Source organism: Stegostoma tigrinum, chromosome 4, assembly GCF_030684315.1.
Source record: "Stegostoma tigrinum isolate sSteTig4 chromosome 4, sSteTig4.hap1, whole genome shotgun sequence".
NCBI lineage: Eukaryota > Metazoa > Chordata > Chondrichthyes > Orectolobiformes > Stegostomatidae > Stegostoma > Stegostoma tigrinum.
The window spans coordinates 109,900,154-109,918,625 of record NC_081357.1 but is presented as its reverse complement, the minus strand read 5'-3'; the positions used below and the strand labels follow the sequence as shown (position 1 = coordinate 109,918,625).

The 18,472-nt window shown below is 39.5% G+C and overlaps 1 protein-coding gene across 1 annotated transcript in view; it reads right to left on the bottom strand.

Annotated features, from left to right (window-relative positions):
- Positions 1–3,318: 3,318 nt before the first annotated feature.
- The window catches only part of tpo (thyroid peroxidase), an 84,808-nt gene continuing 69,654 nt past the window's right edge, over positions 3,319–18,472 (bottom strand). Inside the window, exons 12-14 of the mRNA XM_048531318.2 lie at positions 10,402–10,610; positions 8,124–8,294; positions 3,319–3,470 (exon numbers count right to left, since the gene is read on the bottom strand). Coding sequence (XP_048387275.1) covers positions 3,319–3,470; positions 8,124–8,294; positions 10,402–10,610 — 532 coding nt within the window. The remainder of the gene's footprint in view (positions 3,471–8,123; positions 8,295–10,401; positions 10,611–18,472) is intronic.

Below are 18,472 nucleotides of genomic sequence, written 5' to 3'. Positions count from 1 at the left end.
TGCACACTGAATGAAGTGACACCGAACTGCCTGTTCACTGGAAGCAGAGTAAGATTTAATTTCCTCTTTGTGCACTTCTCTGCCTTTTATGTAACTTATATTCATAATTAAATCAAAATAGATCTTAAATGTTAATTACTCCTTATACACCTAGATCAGTACAGTAATCTGGAAATATAAATTGCTTCAATACTTGTTTACAGAAATTAAAAGAAACATTAAATTGTATCGAAATGCACATCAATCAAAATGTCCTTTGTATTGTTTCAAATTACATGGTTTATGAAACATTAATTACAGTCAAATCAATGCAATTCTTCAACTTAAACAGAATTTTATAATCTGCAAGTAAACATGATAAATGATATGCATAGTTTTGCATTTTGCAATACAGCATAACAGTTAATATGAAACAAATTGCAATATATTTGCAAGATTGGTGCAGACTCAGATTCTGCCTCTGTTTTGAAGAATGCCAGGGTGAATAGGTTCAGGTTGCAACAAAAATGCTTACATGGAATTTTTCAGTCCCTTCTTTTCATCCCCTCATCCTATACATCAATTCTTTCTCTTTCCAGAAACGCATCCAACTGCCCATTGAACAAACTTACACTTCCTGCTTTCATATACTTTCCCGATAACAATGGGCTTGATTTTCTCATATGCTGCCAGTGGGCTCCTTACTTACTATTGCTACATATTGGAAAACAGCAGAAAAGGTGCCCATTTTCGCTAATACGCAATTTTAGCAGGGAAGCTTCCCTCTCTATTTCATATGAACATATAAATTAGCAGAAGGAGTAGATTATTTGGCTCCCTTGCTGTTCAATAATGTTATGGCTGATCAGATTGCGGCCTCAACTTCATCTTCCTGCTTACTTCAAAGTACTTGGATAATTATCTTTATAAATTTGTTACTCCTTGCTGGGAACACTGCCCTCATATTCCGCCTTGATTTGCATCCCCTGGTTCTTGAACACTTCATCAACATAATTCATTTGGAGCTTTGTTGGATGTTTCTAAACATTGAGGCTGAACTAGATTGACAACCTAGGCTAAGCATCTTCTGCTACTTTATCTATGATCTTCCTTCCTATCTTCACAAGATTAGAATTGGGGTTGTTTACTGATGATTGCACAATGTTCAAAACCATCTTTGAGTTGATTGAAGGTAAGTAACATTTGCATCACATCAGTGCCAGGCAATGAATAGAATCCCCACAGTGTGGAAACAGGTCATTTGCCTCAACAAATCTACATCAAGCCTCTGAAGACCATCCCACCCAGAACCATCCCATCCCTGTGTCTCCCATGGCTAACAAACCTAACCTACATATCCCTAAGCATTATAGATAATTTAGCATGGCCAATCCACCTAATTTGCATACCTTTGGACTGTGGGAGGAAACCGGAGGACCCAGTGGGAACACTCAAGATATGGGGAGAATATGCAAACTCCACACAGACAGTTGCCCGAAGCTGGCATTGAGCATGGGCCTCTGGCACTGTGAGGCAGCAGTGCTAACCACTGACCAACCATGCACCTAATGATGATCTCCATCAACAACCATTGACATTCAACGTCATTTTCATTGCTGAATTCTCTATTGTCAACATGATAGGAGTTACAGTTGATTGGAAGCTGAAGTAAACTATACATATACATACTGCGTCTACAAGAGCATGTCAGAAGTTAGGAATTCTGCAGAAGTGACTCACCAAAGCTTTTGTGCCATCTACAAGGCACAAGTCAGGAATGCAATGTAAAATTCTTCACTTGTCTGGATGACCATAACTCTAACAACACTGAAAAAGCTTGGCACCATCAATGATAAATCAATGATACCCATCTACCAACATTCAATCCCTTCTTCACTGATGAAAAGTGGCAACCATGTGCACCACTTACAAGATGCAACAACTCACTAAGTCTCCTTTGAAAGCACCTCCCAAACTTGTAAACTTTTCCACCTCGAAGGACATAGGCAGCAGATGCATAGGTGCATCACCACCTGCAAGAACCTCTCCAAACTACAAACCCCCGTGATTTGGAGCATTACCCACTGTATCTTTACTGTCATTGCGTCTAAATCTAGGATGTTCCTTCCGAATGGATTTGTTCCTAAACCCACTCCACCTCCCTTCCCCGAACCCTCCCGCCCCAACATGGGCATCAGAGATTCAACAAGGCACTTCAAAGCTCCCTCTGTAAGGGCATTTGGGGTTGGGCAATAAATGTGGGGCTAGTCAGCAATTTTCATGAATAAAAGAAAATGTGGGTTATCATCCTACCTTCTCAGTCTATAGGAAATCCTGAAGCCAGATACAAAGCCAGTGGCTGAGTTTAAAAACAAATGCTCTGTCTGCTTCAAAGTTCTGATCACTGACGCATTGTAGATTTCTCAGAGCAGGTTGGAGATCAAAAATTCTAAAAGTCCAACTTTTCAGTTTGATGACCTCATGACCAAGACACTAACTCTGTAATCTTTACACAATTGCTGCCAGATCTGCTGAATATTTGTACCATTGTTGTTGTGTTAAATTTACAAATCTGTAACTAATTACTAACTAATTTAGGAGGTGGGCCTTGATTCATTTAAAAACAAAGTTGTTTGAGGTATTTTGTTCTCATATGTTCTTCTGAAGTATGCAAATGTCAAAACAATCTCAGTTATAGTTTCATTAGTTTATGTTTCCATCATCATAAAGATTCTTAAATGTTCTTAAGATTCTGAATCCACTACAATCCAAAAAGCACCTAACCTGATGAGAAAATATTGTTAGTCGCACATAATCTATTTTGCTCCTGTCACTGTAAAATTTAACTTCAACAAGCTGCTCTTATCTTTTTAGATAATGGGAAATGTAAAATAAATGGTTAACAACTCAGATTTTTAGATTCTCATTACCATAGCCTTCTCATTACCATTTTGGGCCCAAGATATTTTGTAACACCTTCATTTTCTGTATGTTTATTTGGAGAGAAAAGTAATTGAAATCATGACAAAACAATATGATACTATGTAGAATTTTTAATTCCTTTTCTATTTGCATTTGTATTTACTTGTTGTGGCAGAATTTCTTATAAGGTTTGAATGACCTCTCCTTACTCTGATACTGCTCAATATATCTTTGATAAGCCATTTAGTTTTTGATTGTTTTGTTTCAGTGAAATGGTGAATTTATTTCATAAATTCATTCTCAGAAACACAGTATCTTTTACGTCTTGAGTCAACCCTCACTCATGCTGTAGCTGCAGCAGTTTTATTGGCCGGTAAATCTGAACAGTGTTTATCTTTCAGTGACATTCATACAGAGTTATTCACGTAGTTTATAATCAATGCAGTTGTGACCATCTTCTGAAATTACAGAAGCATCAGAGCAGATACATGTGTAACTTCCTTTGGTGTTCGCACAGGTTGCAGAGCTGTGACAAGCAGGCCTTGTAGCATCTTCACATTCATTAATATCTACAATGAGGAAATACATCTTCAGTATTATAATTAGTTAAAATAGAATGTTCAGATCTGCTTTATCTGAGCCCTCATTGCTATTTCCTGTTACCCTGCTTCCATCATTAGTGAAAAAAAAACTTGTTAGGCTGTAGGCTTTTTAATAGTAGCCATTAAAACTTTCTTGAGTTTTTTTCCTGGGGCGTCAACATCATTGACAAGGTAAGCAGTTGTTGTCTGTTAATAATTTCCCTTGAACTAAATGGTTTTCTAGGCCATTTCAGAAAGCAGGTCAGTCACATTATTATGGATCTGGGGTCAAAGGTAGACCAAGGTAGCTAAAGATGGTAGCTTTCCTTCCTAAAAGATAGTAGTGAACCAGATGGGTATCTATCACATCAATGTTAGCCACCCCGACTGAACCCACTTTTCAATTGTAGATTTTGTTAATTGAATTTAAATTCTACCAATTGCTTTGATGGGATTTAAATCAGTGTTTTTAGATATTCACTATGTTATTGTTGCTCTTTCATTTTGGTCCATGCTCATTTAAGATGAAATGATCATATGCAGAGCATTCCTGTCTTCATCACCACCTCAAATATCCAAAATTATTCTGCAATCATCATATATTCAACAATCCATGCTGGAGACTCAGCCATTATTGACAGACACATTTACATATCACTACCATCTAGATGGTCAAGGGCAACAAATATACTAGGAAATCTTAACCTGTATGTGCCCATCAAAGCTACTCACCATCCTGACTTGGAAATATATCTCCATTCCCTCAGTGTTACAGGGTCAAAATCTTGGAACTCCCTCTATCAAAGCATTGTGGGGCTATCTACAGCAAATGAATGGTAGTGATTCAAGAAGACAGCTCACCAGCATCTTCTCAAGGTCAACAGCCAGCAATACCTACTTTACATGAATGAACAAAAAAAATCAGTTTAGGCTGTCATGTGATCAGAGCTTTTTTCTCAAAATTGGAAGTAAGAGCGAAAATTCTCTTCCCTGTGAACAGTTTCATTGAAAGGGACTTGAGCCTGAAGCTGAGTTCTCCTTGTTCAGCTACCTCACCTCATTCTGCATTTACCCACTGGGTCATGACAAAGGCGTTTCCTTTCTTCCCTCTACTCTGAGTAAAGTTGTTGTACCTCACCTTATCTGCTTTGATTAAATTCTAAGTTAGAGTGAACTGTTACTGGAGAAGCTATGATGCCTCATTACTATGCACTTCTCCATCCTTACACCTGCCGGATAGAAGCTGGATGCTTGAAATTCTTGGCATGACAGACAGAGCGGGTACTTGGCAGGTCTAGATTGCAGCTTGCTCCTACTGACTTTCACCTTCGACACCTGGCAACGTCATCTCAAGGCATGCTCCACGGGCAGTGGCTGCATTCTTTATTCATTCACAGGATGGGGGCATCGCTTCCCATCCCTAATTGCCTAGCGGGCAGTTTGGAGTAAACCACATGGTTTTGGGCCTGGAGTCACATGTAGACCAGACCAGGTAAGGATGGCAGTTTTCTTCCCTAAAGGACACTGGTGAGCCAGTTAGGTTCTTCCAACAATCAGCAATGGGTTCAAGGTCATTATTTGACTCTTAACTTCAGATATTTATTGAATTCAAATTCCACCATCTGATGTGGCAGGATTCGAACCCGGGTCCTCAGAACATTAATTGGGTCTCTGGGTTAACAGCCCAGTGATAATACAACTAGGCATTGCATCCCCATTGCATGCACCTCACATCCATGGATGTGGGCATCTGACACATGCCAGCCTCTATGCATTGTCAATCTGATTTACTTACAGAACACTCTGCACTTCAAGGCTGCACTTGAAAGCACACAGGCAGCTTTCATTGGAATGCTGCTGCAAGGGCATGCTACTTATAAGGACAGGCAGCCAGCTCTCTGATTAGATTGGGATACATTTCAGGGCTGCTTGCATGCTACCTCAGTACTGATTCACTTTGCCCTGACCTGGGTGCTCACAGCATTCCTGCCTGCCTTGTTTTGCCATTTAGCATTTTGCCATCTTGGCCTCACTTTAAATGCTCACAGTGCTTCTGTCTTGCTTTACAATTTAGCGCAGACACAAAGTCAGGTATGTTGTCGTGCTTGTCAGCAGTCATTAGTCAAGGGGGTGGAAATGATGCTATATTGTGCCGTGGTAAGTCAATCTCACCCCTGCACCACGTGCCAGCAGTTTATGCAGCAAATGCACTGTACTGTGCATGCATCACCTAAGCAGGCATGTCTCAAAGCTGAAGGGAAATTCACTTCAGTCAAATCAAGTCAGTTCAATCAATCAGGAGAGCATCTGTGATCATTCTAGCACCTTGGGAATAGTCAGGTTCAGGGGATCTGACACATTGCCGTGGGGCCATTGTCAGTCATGTAGATCCTGAGCAAGCAATCAGGGAAGACGCAGATACTCAATTGAAGAGTTGCACACATATCAATTAATAGTCTGGTCAGTCTTCAGTTGGGGCTGTCATTTAAGAGCATAGCCCAGGGCTACGTTTGGGTATCAGTGGATCGAAAGTTGTGGGAGGTATCTCTGTTGTGACAGGGAGATGGAGGATTCAATGCTGGAAACTGAAGGCAGCAACCTGGAATGCAGAGGGGGCAAGCATGGGAAAGGGGAGATTCAATGTATCAGCTCGGAAGCCGATAGTCTGATAATGGAGGCCACGGGATAATGTGAGATGGTGGGTTATAGGGGATCACTGCCGTTCAGCCATTGATACGATGGATGAGTTAGCGGGATGGGGGTAGGAGTATATCAGGAGGACAGGGAAAGTGTGTCACGATGGTGGCCATGCTCAAAGTAAAATTGTTGATTCTCAAAATGTGAGCAATTTGTTTCTGTTACAAGAAACAAATACCATTTCCAATCATTTGATTGCTGTTTGGTTTTGGTGTTTGCAAGTAAAAGTGAGTATCTTGAAGTGTTTGAAGAATATTTGCATATGGTGGTCTCAACTTGAACAATAATAAAGTACAATGATGAACATTAGGGAAAAAATGGCAGTGATTAGTAAAGATTGTAAGATGGCATGTAATTGCGGACACTAAGGCTGTGCACATAGTAATTAAAACAGCAATTGGGTTAGCAATGTGCAGTTGTATGTGCAATAAAGTGTCAACTGTGCTGCCTCTGACCACTAGTAGCACTGGCTTGTGGACACTGTGTCACCATATGCACAGTGAAGGGAAAATCCAGATTACCTTGGTTAGGTGCACGACAAGATGGCACTCAAAGGGGATTGCAGGGTATCCCGGCAGTAATGCATGCATCCAACAATGGTGACTGGGTGAGTTGAGCTGGCATCAGACAAGGGGACCCTGAGTTGAGGTAGATAGTCAATGAGCCCAATATGGGATGATTGCACAAGAAAACTCACCAGACTACACAGAAACAAACCGTTCAGGAAACTCAATGGAAATGATACTTGGCCAATTTCTGGTAAGATTCAGCCCATTAGCTTAGGAATAGCATCACAGCCCTGAAATAAGTCATGTTATTTACCATAGATGCACATCATGTCACCGTTTTTCATGATTGACTCTAAAGCAGGCAAAACCACTTCCAGAGAAGGGCTATACTGGGCTTGTAACATTAAATCTATTTCCCTTTGCACAGATACTGCCAGATATGTTGAACTATTTATAGCACTAACACCAGCACAGTTGTTTATGTAGAACTACTTCACTTAGCTGTTAAAATCTTCCGACAATCAACAATGGTTTGTGTCTCCATGCAGTTGCTGTTAAAGTCTGCTCGCTTTCATGACAATGTGAAAAAAAACTTTCTTGACAATGTGAAAAAAAGGCTTTTTTGACAGATTCTCGATGAAGCTAGAACACAGTCAGCTTTCTCTGGGGTTCCAGGAGGGTTTGAGGCTCCTTTCCCACTCTTATACTTATAAAGTAACTGAGGGTAGGACCTTTTGCTGCCCTGCTTAGTAGCCATTTAATACTGGTGATATGGTTGTAATCTGGACTTTGAAAATCCAGTTCCTGGTATTTGCAAAGGTAAAAACCTGAAAGGCAGGCTATGAGTGAGTGTCCACTCTTCAGTGCAGACGGAAGTTGTTGTCTAACTTCTCATGCCCTAGCTGCATGGACTTCATCATGGTTGAGGATGCAGAAGTCCATGAAGCCCAACATAGAAGGTATTATGACATTGAAGATCTTCATGCACTATCGCTAAAAGTATTGCTTGTTTATCACTTTGTCAGAAAATTGTTTATTTTAAGAAGTTAAAAATGAACTAAGGAAAACTGATCAAGTAATCTGAGAAACACAATTAACGATAGCCCATGCTATATTTTTCATAAAATGACGCTCAATCATTTCCACAGCAACTTTTCATTTTCTTGAGTGCTAATAAAGAGGTCTTTTGCCGGCACTAATACAGAATACATCCATATATCAACAAAATGTATTGTAAATCATTCAAAATCAAATTCTTCTTATTTTTTCAGTCATAAAAAATGTTTGCAAATAGCCAATAAGTGATAATATATAACTTTGCAAATAAAATGCACCCAACAGAGAATCTAGTTTATATAAATAGATGATATATACATGAATAATACCACAATTGATTATTTTGCATGATTGAATATTGAATAATTTCAATATTTACCTTTGCAGACTGGTGGATCACTGCTCCATCCGTTGACACTGCAGATCAACTCCTCTGGTCCAAACAAGTGAAAACCATGATGACAAATATATGAAATGATTGATTGCCCAGAATTAGTGCATAGTACAAATGCTCCATTTTCTATTGGTGGTGGAGGCTCACAGAATGTGACTAAAGACATACAAATTGTAGATATCAAATAGCAAGCAAATTTATCAATTCAAATAAATTCTTCAACACGATGTTCACTCACTATATTCTATTTGACACTCTTCAATTTAATGGGTACGAGTTTGACTTTTTTAGTGCAATATTCCTTCATGTCTGCATAACATTTTTCTCAGCAGCTGTTTGAAATTAGTATTTTTGATAACAGAAACACACACATACCTCACAAAAAACATTAACAGTCTGTAGATAATTCATGTCAAAATGCAATACCAAATCCAAGGTAAAACATCACATTGTCCATTTCAGGGATCTAAACTTTTTAATTTGAGCGGTTCTCTCAAGGGAATTTTGTTGGTTTTCATGGTTCCTTTCTCATTCTCACTAGCTTAGTTGTTAGAAGATACAGTCATATAATAACAATACCTTTCATATTTTTATTGACATTTGTGGACGCAGAATTAGTAGAATTCATCAACATCCTCAATAATGAACAACCCTCCCTTCAATGTGAACAGTAACACATAAAGAAACACTAATTTCGTCAGAACCACTGCACTTAAATTGGCACAAAATAATAGACATAAATTAGCAACAATTTTTTTTCTCAAAATTACAATACACTTTGTTACACAAACAATCATTGTCCTAAACACAGCTTCTATGGATTAGTGAGTTTGCCCTTTCCCAACACTCTGCACTTGCAGCTACCTTCCTGTTGCAGTTTCCTTCCCTTCCCAAAATCTCTCAGCTTGTGTCCTTTTCTCCAAACCTGCTCTTGCATCCTTCACTCCTAACTCTTTCTTGTAGTTGTTTCGTCCCTCATCCCTTTCCGAAATCCCCTCCCTTCACATGTCCCTTGCAGCCCCCTTCTCCTCCCAAGCCCTCTGGGACCCTCCTTCTAATGCCCACATCTAACCTACTTCTTGCTGAGATCCCTTCCCCTGTCCAAAGCAAGGGACATGGCACTGGGCTCTGCATCAATCTCAGCACTGGAAAAGTCATGGCCCAGGCCATGACAAAAGGAATGCTCTAGTGACCCATTCACTTTGCCACTTCCAAGTACTTCTCAACTGCTCAATGCTCCTCCATTCAGGGGCACTTTCTCTCCTGCTTTTGCTGCTGATATGCTCCTGAGTTAATATTGCCAAGTGAGTCAATTTTTGAGGTCAAATTTACCCTTTGCTCCCCTGCATCTTGAAGACCAGGCATATTGATATAATAATGTGCAGTGAGAGGATAGTAGCATGATCATTCATCTTTGATATGCTTATGCACATCAACCAGAAAGGGACTATTAAACAAACAAACTCATTAATGCCTCTCGAGTCAAAGAGCAACTCATGGAATAGGGGCGTCAAAGGCTCATTAAATGTCTGTCGGTCATTTCGATCTAATAAAACATGTTTGAGGCAAAAAACTGTCAACTGCCTTATTATGTGCCTTATTAAGAGAAGATCTCAATGATCAGAGCTTGATCTGCATAGTTAAAGTGAGCCCGTTGAACGAAAGCAGTGGTCAAGTCCCCTGTGCCGATTTGAATTCTGCCAGTTGTTAGGAGCTAAAATCCACACTGTATTCTATACAACTGTGAGGCAGAGAGAGTTTTCCAAAACAATGTGGAGAAGACGATCAGCCATGGAAGTTAAAGGTAAAGCTCATGGATTGTATAAGTTTGTTCACCATGACAGATTCTAGTCAGGGGAAGAGTTTGGCCCTTTTTTGAAGTAGGAACCCTTAATGAAAACTTTTCTCTCTGGTATCATGATGCCGGACATCATGGAGGAGGTGGAAACAGTTCTGTGAATGGGGAAGCAGTAGACAGTGCCAAGGTTGATAGAGAGTGATAACAAAGATAACACTATGTGTGAGGTCTTGCAAGGGGAATTTAAGATAAACTGAAGCTTAAAGGAAAGGACTTGCACACTTTTCTAGTGCTTTCTCCATAAAATTACTGTTCTGTCAATCCATTTCTTTATCACACTCACAATTTGATTTAACACTTTTTCAACCAACTAGTCAGCTGGAATTTTTCCACCCGTCTCAATGTTATGGAAGCACGTCAATCAATCTCATCATCTATAATCGCAAGTTATGGCAACATGTGTACCTTGTTGAGGCTTATTATGCCATGCCTCAAGGTTCAATCCAGGAACTTGATCACACTGCACAAATCCTTGTGGGTACTTCCCAAATCGGAAAGCATCCAGGGGCACCTCAGTGATTGCGGTGTTGTCACAAATAACACGTGACAGTGAATGTTGGGCAAGTTCATACCTTTGAGCTGATGTGAAGACACCAGGATTTTCCCACCAAAACCTAAGGAGCAGAGGGCAGATTTCATTATGTTATTAGTGCAATGTAGAACTGAATGCAACCAATTTTTTTTAATTTCTCTGGACTTCAAATCAGAACAGAAATCACAAGCGTCAATCCTGCAAACTTGGCTAACATGTGAATCCTGAGATTAGTTTCAATACTTCCCGTCTCCTATTTCTTTCATAATATACCAAGATAGGATGCTATTTATCATATTTATTTATATATGCACATAGGGTTATAAATGCATATGCATATATCTATACGTGCATATGCAAATATATGACTTGTATATGCAATATGTCCAGATAACACATACATAAATGCATACATATTTATACATACATATATATGATCATTAACTCTCTGAGCAGCACTTCTGGTCATGTAAGCTACATTAACAGTGTAACCATCTTGTAGAAAGATGTTTAATGATTTATAGAGCAATTATGAAGCATTGAAGTGCACTGACACACAAGTTTGGCAACATTATTGGCAAATCAATGGGATGAAGGTGAGCTCTCTGGGGACCTGACAGTAAGAAAATCAAATATCTGAAACAAAATTGATTCATTTTGTTAAAGCTCCAAGTCTACAAAGCCTCACCAATGATCAGAGGGACAAAATAAATTAAAATACGAGCAAAAGCAGGTGTTTATAACCTGGAACAAAACTTCAGTAGATAACAAGTGAAATACCTAAAAAGGCATACTCATGAGCTGGTGGTGTTCAAAGAATAATTAACAATGGAAAGTGGTTGCAAATAAAATAGTGGAAGTGAAAACTAGGATGACTGATAAGCAACTGTGTATCATACTCAGAGAACTGAAGAGTATTCCTTAATTGACTGAGCAAACGTACAATGAGTCTGTAATTATATCGTTTCTTGTGGCTGAGGAAAAGAACAAATTTGCATTTATATGGTGCTATACATGCCTCACAGAGTCCCAAAGAACTTTACAGCATCAATTGATTTTCAAGCAAAATCACATTTTAACATTGGATTCTGCTTAATTGTCCTGGTATCACATTAAGATTGTAAGGGATGAATCTTCAGTACTTTCTCTGGAACAAAAAGTTATTTTGAGGATTGAGGCATACAATGGAGGAAAAAAGTGTGCTAAGCAGGTGGTGAAGTGCCTGTGAGTAAAGGCAGACCCAATGAGTGCCTGAAATTAGTCCCCAAGCCTCATGATTCTGAAACCTGTCAGCTGACAGTCTTGGTGCTCCTTGTTAATTGGGCTCAGAATAAGATCAAACAATAGAAGCCTTTGTGGAGGATCTTAGGAGGTGAGTAATGGAAGTTATGTTTGAAGGGTTGGGGAGAGGGTAAAGGGATAGGTTGCTGCTGTGGGCAGTGTGCCTGACAATGTGGACAGAGCTGTGATGGAACTAGCGTAGGATTGAGCAAAAATCCCCATCATTTAAAATACTGGACCAGGCTCTGGACTTTTCTGACATCTAAAATACTGGACAAAAGCCTGAGCTCAGAGCCAGAATATCAGTTTGGGACTATGTTCACTTTGGAATTCTAATTCATACCTCCAGTCTCAGAAAACAATCGACCAAAACTAACACCCTTTTACACCTCAGGCTAGACTACACAGGTAGTATGGGGGCCTGGAGAAGAAATACTCTATGCTGGTTCCAAAATGATGGCAATAATCATGGGTAACTTTAATCTACATGTAAGCTGGAAAAATCCAATTGCTGACAGTAGCCTCGATGAAGAGTATTTAGAATGCTTTAGAGAAAATTTCTCACACCAAGCATAATGTGGAATCAGCTGGAGAATAGGTTAACTTAGATTTGATATTGTGTCATGAAACAGAATGGATTAGTAACCTCAGAGTAAAGCCAACTCAAGACAACAGCAACTCCAACATGATGAACTTTGCATCTACTGGAAGAGAGAAGATTGAGTCTAAGATTAATATTTTAAATGGAAATACTGCAATATGTGACTAGGAAATCTGAGATAGCTGAAATGAACAGGCATACTGGACTAATACTCAGATCACAGAAAAGTAAGGGCTGATATTCGAGGAGATAATTCAGAATAATCAGAATGAACATATTTTTACTCCGAAAAAAGATCCAAGGAGGACCATCTTTTGCTCACAGTTCATGAAAGCATCAGTTTAAAGGAAAATGATACACTTGTGCAAAGATGAGTAGCAAGTGAGAGGATTGGTGTAAAGAACGCCAGACCGTGACTAGAAAGTTAATTAGGAAAAAAGAACTTAGAGTATGAAAGAAAGCTATTTAGAAAAGTAAAAAATGGATAGCAAGAGTTTTGATAGGCATTTAAAGTGATTTATTTTTTCTGTGATGAGCCAGCACGAAGAAAGAAGCAAAATTTTCTAAACGGGATTGCTGGTTTATAGTTAAGCTCGGGCCTATTCTGATCCTTTCAAGTAATACATTTATAAGCTCCTTTTCCAATTTTAAATCACACTTTAATCTAAAAAACATTACTGCAACCTCACCCATTAGAAATCAGAAACTTGCATTATGAAGAGGCCTTTGAGTTTACCTTTTTTGATATAACAAACAATTTGTTGAATGCCTTCATTAAAATGGAACTCACCAAAAATACCACATCCTTTCAAGTTATAAACATATTATTTATTTTCCACCGTTTTCATAGTATGATCAAAAGGCAATAAAAAATAGGAGCAGGAATAAGCTGTTTGGCCACTTGGGCCTGATTTGTGATTCAACAGGATCACGGGTGATTCCTCACATGCATTTTCCTGCACTTTCCTTGTAACCATCGATTCCCCTTCAGCATTGCTGGATAGTTCAATGCTTTCAGTCACATCTTTTTTCCTGAAATCAAACCCCCAGAGTTTCTACAGGAAATCCAGCTTTTATGTCAATTGATCCACAGCCTTATGATATTTGGCCAAAAAAGGTAAAGAGACTTCCAGATTTACATTTCCTGCCACAGAAAAGTTGACACTAATATTCAGACCAGTTAGTTGCACTTCGAAACCCCAAGCAACTAATCTCATTTCAGCCTTGTAAATCCGAGCTACTAGATGATATTCCATACATATCCATCTATGTGACAAGACTGGTGTCCACTTTCTGATATTACAGAATTAACTCCTAATTCCTTTCAGTTATCTTATTCCTTTTGATTTGCCTCTCTAATTATTTAACTTCTAGTTTATTAACAACCACCAAAACATCATAGCAATGAGGAAATGTCTTTCTAGTCCTGCATTGGGACAGTTCTGTAGCCCTCCTATTTTTCTATTATATATTCAAGTTGCAGCCTGTACTTTCTCTTCAATACCCTTGGGGACTATTGCCAAAATATCAGACTAGTACGATGTTGGAAATTCTTTCTCTGGAACGTGGTTCTTCTCTAAAATGTCAGTCAGGGTCAGACCCACTTTTAAACCCTGGTTTTCAGATGCCTGTATAGATGCTCCTTTTAGAATCACTTGTAAAGCTGATGTAGACTCTGAAAAGCTAGAAGGAGTTTAAGCATTGCTTCGCTAATTTTAGACAAGGCAAAAAAAAAGCACAGTGCTGTTCAGTAGCATATGCAATAACATTTAATGTTTGTTTTAGAGAAATGTCAGGAACATTTCAATATTGCCCAAGCCAACTTGGCAAATTCAATTGGGAGTGGGATATGTCTGTGAAAAATTGAGCCTCTTCTCCCAGATGGTGATGGAAAATGGGCAGAGCAAGGAATAATTTCACGTCCTTTAATCTCTGACACTTGTAATTCTGCCCAATTGTAATTTTGCTTTCATCAATAAATAATTGTTTCTATTATCTTACTTATATATTCCGTAATAACGAAATGCGAGGCTGGATGAACACAGCAGGCCCAGCAGCATCTCAGGTGCACAAAAGCTGACGTTTCGGGCCTAGACCCTTCATCTCTGATGAAGGGTCTAGGCCTGAAACGTCAGCTTTTGTGCTCCTGAGATGCTGCTGGGCCTGCTGTGTTCATCCAGCCTCGCATTTCGTTAGCTTGGATTCTCCAGCATCTGCAGTTCCCATTATCACTTATATATTCCATAGTTTTGTTCCATCAAGTAAGAGCACTGATTATTCTAAGTGAAGAATAGCATCTGCTTTAATGTAAATATTGTGATTAGTGCCAACTCCTGAGCCTCATTTAAATTCCAAGAGACAAATTTTGACTGGAGGAGGTGAAAAATCACATGAATTGGAGTCCACTTGTTGTTGCTAATGACATCAACTCACAGGGCCATGATGTGATATCTCACATCCCAGAGGGAGGGTATGTGTCTGACAGGGAAACTGTAAACATGGCTTGTGGGGATGCAACTCCGCTTGACCTAGTTGGGGTTTGATTTTGACTTGATGTCAATGGAAGCAAAAATTGGGATGATGCAAAACAAATTACTGAGCCCCTACACCGGTTTTATACGCCTGTATAAATTCCTCCAGTTCTACCATAAGGTAAGTAAAAAAAATACTTGGGCTGTTCTGTGCCAATGCTGCCTTTTGCACTGTCTTCAGTTGGTGAAAAATTCGGTGCAATTTGAAAACTATGAGTTAAAATAAATTGTTAATGTAAATAAAAGAAAAGTCCTGACCACTTTGGAGGGTGTTCTTACTGACTGCTCATTTGAGCAGGTTTACATGGGGCATGTTCAGCCTCTGGTAGCTTCACACAGTAAGTAATATGGGGAATTATAAGCACCATATTAATCCTGTTATCCAAATGGGATACCCAAATGTGAATGCATTAGAGTCCATTATTGTGGAAATAACAACCACGCTTTCAGAAAAGCATAAGACAATCAAACAGAGCCAAAATGATTTTATGAAAAGGAAATCATGTTTGGTGCATTTGCTAGAGTTCTTTGAGGATAAAACCAGCAGAGCTGAGAAAGGGCAATCAGTAAATGTAATATACTAGGATTTGATAATTTGTTACATTAATGATCATTGCACAAAATTGGAGTTGCCATAATTCGGGGTAATGTTTTAGCATGGATTGAGGATTGCTTAACATATAAAACATAGAGTTGGGATTAATGAGTCATTTTCAGTTGAAGAGAGGTAACTAATGGAATACCACAAGGATTAACCCTACAAACTCAATTATTAAGATGGCTTCACCAATGGGGATGTCTTGAAACATAGTTAGAGAATAAGGGACAGTCAGTTAAAACTGATGTGTGAAGGAATTTTTTTGTCCCAGAGCAAATATCTGGAATTCTCTATCCTGGAGGCTTGTGAAAGTGAGATCACCAGAAGTATTTAAAGAGGAGGTAGATAGTTTTTGAAATATCAGGGAGTTGAGGATGATGATCAGTCATTACGAGAAAGGAGCTGAGACCTGAGGCAGGTCAATCATGATCTTGTTGAAGGCTGGGGCAGACTTGAAGAGACAAATGGCCACCTTGTCCTCCCATGTCTTATGTTCTTATGTTGTTACTTATCTCTAAACAGATTGAATTTAAATAGCAACCCTAAGCTTTGGGGATGGCTTGGTTGCTCAACGGTTAGCACTGTTGCTTCACAGTGCCAGGGACCTGGGTGTGATTCTAGTCTCGGGTGACTGTCTGTGTGGAGTTTGCACATTCTTCCGCTGCCCGTGCAGGTTTCCTGTGGGTGATCTCAGTCCAAAGATGTACAGGCGTAGGATTCAGCAAAAATCCCCATCACTTAAAATACTGCATAAGGCCCTGGACTTTTAAAAGTAATGGGGACAATCCTCTGGGAAAAAGGCACAATCACAGAAGTGGCTGCCAGAAACTGTTGCTCAGGCTGGAATTCTAATTTACACCTGCACTTGATGAGAACAATCAACCAAGTAAAACACTCTGGACTGAAACCAACTTTTACACCGCATGCTATCCAACACAGGCAGTATGGTGCCTACACAGATACCAAATACTCAACTTCAATCAGAATCCATTCACAGAGATACCAGACATTCAACTTCAATCAAAATACATTCACACATACTCTTCACTATCGGGAAGGCAACTGACTTCAAAGAGAGCACCAGTAACAGAATGTACAAGACAGGTTTGAAAGGAGCAAAATCATTGTTGGAAAACCTCAGCAGGTCTGGCAAAATCTGTGAAGGAAAAAAACAGAGCTAACGGTTCGGGTCCGCTGACCCTTCCTCAGAACTGATTCAGAACAGACCTGCTAGACATGCTGAGCTTTTCCAGCAACTTTGATTTTGTTCCTGATTTACAGCATCCACAGTTCTTTCAGTTTTTATTTGGTTTAGATTTGAGAGGAGATAGTGGGACACACCGTCTGTATAACTGCCAATCCTGATCTCACCTGAGGAAGATCCTTTTTGGTAACAGGATCCTGTACAAATAGCTTCTCAACAGGGTGTGAATTGTTCCTCTTTGAAGGAGGCCGCAGGACAGGATGGAAAGTCACACAAAATGATTCAGTTGTCCATAGATCACACATTAACAATTGAAGAAAAGGGGGCATCGAAACTAAATGGTTTGCCAGCTTGCCTGATAGCATGTGGTAGAATGAGATATTGGACAGCCACCATACATTACTCATTCACATTGCAGGACTACTGTGTCTGAAATATAATAATGTGCATAAAGTTAAGTTCAATATTCTTCTACAAACAGTACTTGGTAATATATCTTATCATCCATATGGTCCTTATCTGCCCTACACGAGGTGAGCCAAATTAAGGAATAACAATGGTGACTCCTCAGAGAAAGATCCTCCCTCTATGGTTGTACTGTCATGAGTGCACAAGAACAGAAAATTGAGATTGGGACAGTAGTTGAAGTTCAGTGCGTGAGGTAGTGACAGCTATTCCAGGTACACAGCACATGCTTGCAGTGATGTCAGAGACATGTGGAAATGTGTTCTCTGGCTAACTATTCTCATTGAAGTACAAGTGTCTGACCTAATGTATAGCCCACTTGAGACAATTGGAGCTGCACTCATCCATCAAGTTGCAAGTATTCCATCGCACTCCTCGTTTGAGCCTTGTTGATGGTATACAAACTTTGGAGAGTTAGGAACTGAATTACTCATTGTAGGATTTGTAACGATAGTATTTATGTGGCTGGATCAGTTCAGTTCTGTTTTTGGTCAATGACATTTTTTGATCCAATGATGTGAAAGCCATTGAATGTCAAGTGATGGATAGACTCTCTTTTTGAAGATGGCCATTACCTGGTACTTGGGTGATGCAATCATCCCAAAAATAGATATTATCTCGGTCTTGCAGCATTTGAACAGACTGCTTCAGCGTTTGTTCAGATCTATTGTCCATGTTTGAACAAAACCACAAGCGGTTGAAAGCTGAGTGGCCCTGACAGAACCCAAACTAAATGTCAGTGAGCAGGTTATTGTTAAGCAAGTGCTGCCTAAGAGTATGGTTTACGACACCTTCCTTCACTTTCCTGATGTTTGACAGTGGACTAGTGGGATGGTAATTGGCAGAATTGGATTTGTCCAATGTTTGTATACAGGGCATATCTGGACAATTATACACTTTGTTGAGGAGATTCCAGTGTTGTAGCTATAGAGGAACAGTTTGACTGGGTGTGTGGCACAATCCGGAGCATAAGGCTTCGTGGCTGTTGCTGGAATGTTGTCAGAATCCACCGTCTTTGCTGTATTTAGTGCCTCCTGCCATTTCTTGACATTTTGCAGAGAGAATTTAATTGGCTTAAGACTGGCATATTTGATGTTGGGGACTTCTGGAGCAGGCTGAGAGTGATCATTCACTCAGCACTTCTGGTTGTAGCTTGTCGAGAATACTTCAGCCTTATCTTTTGCACTGATGCTTTGTGCTCCCCATTTTTGCAAATGGGGTATTTGTGGAACCTTCTCCAATGAGTTGTTCAATTATCTACTAT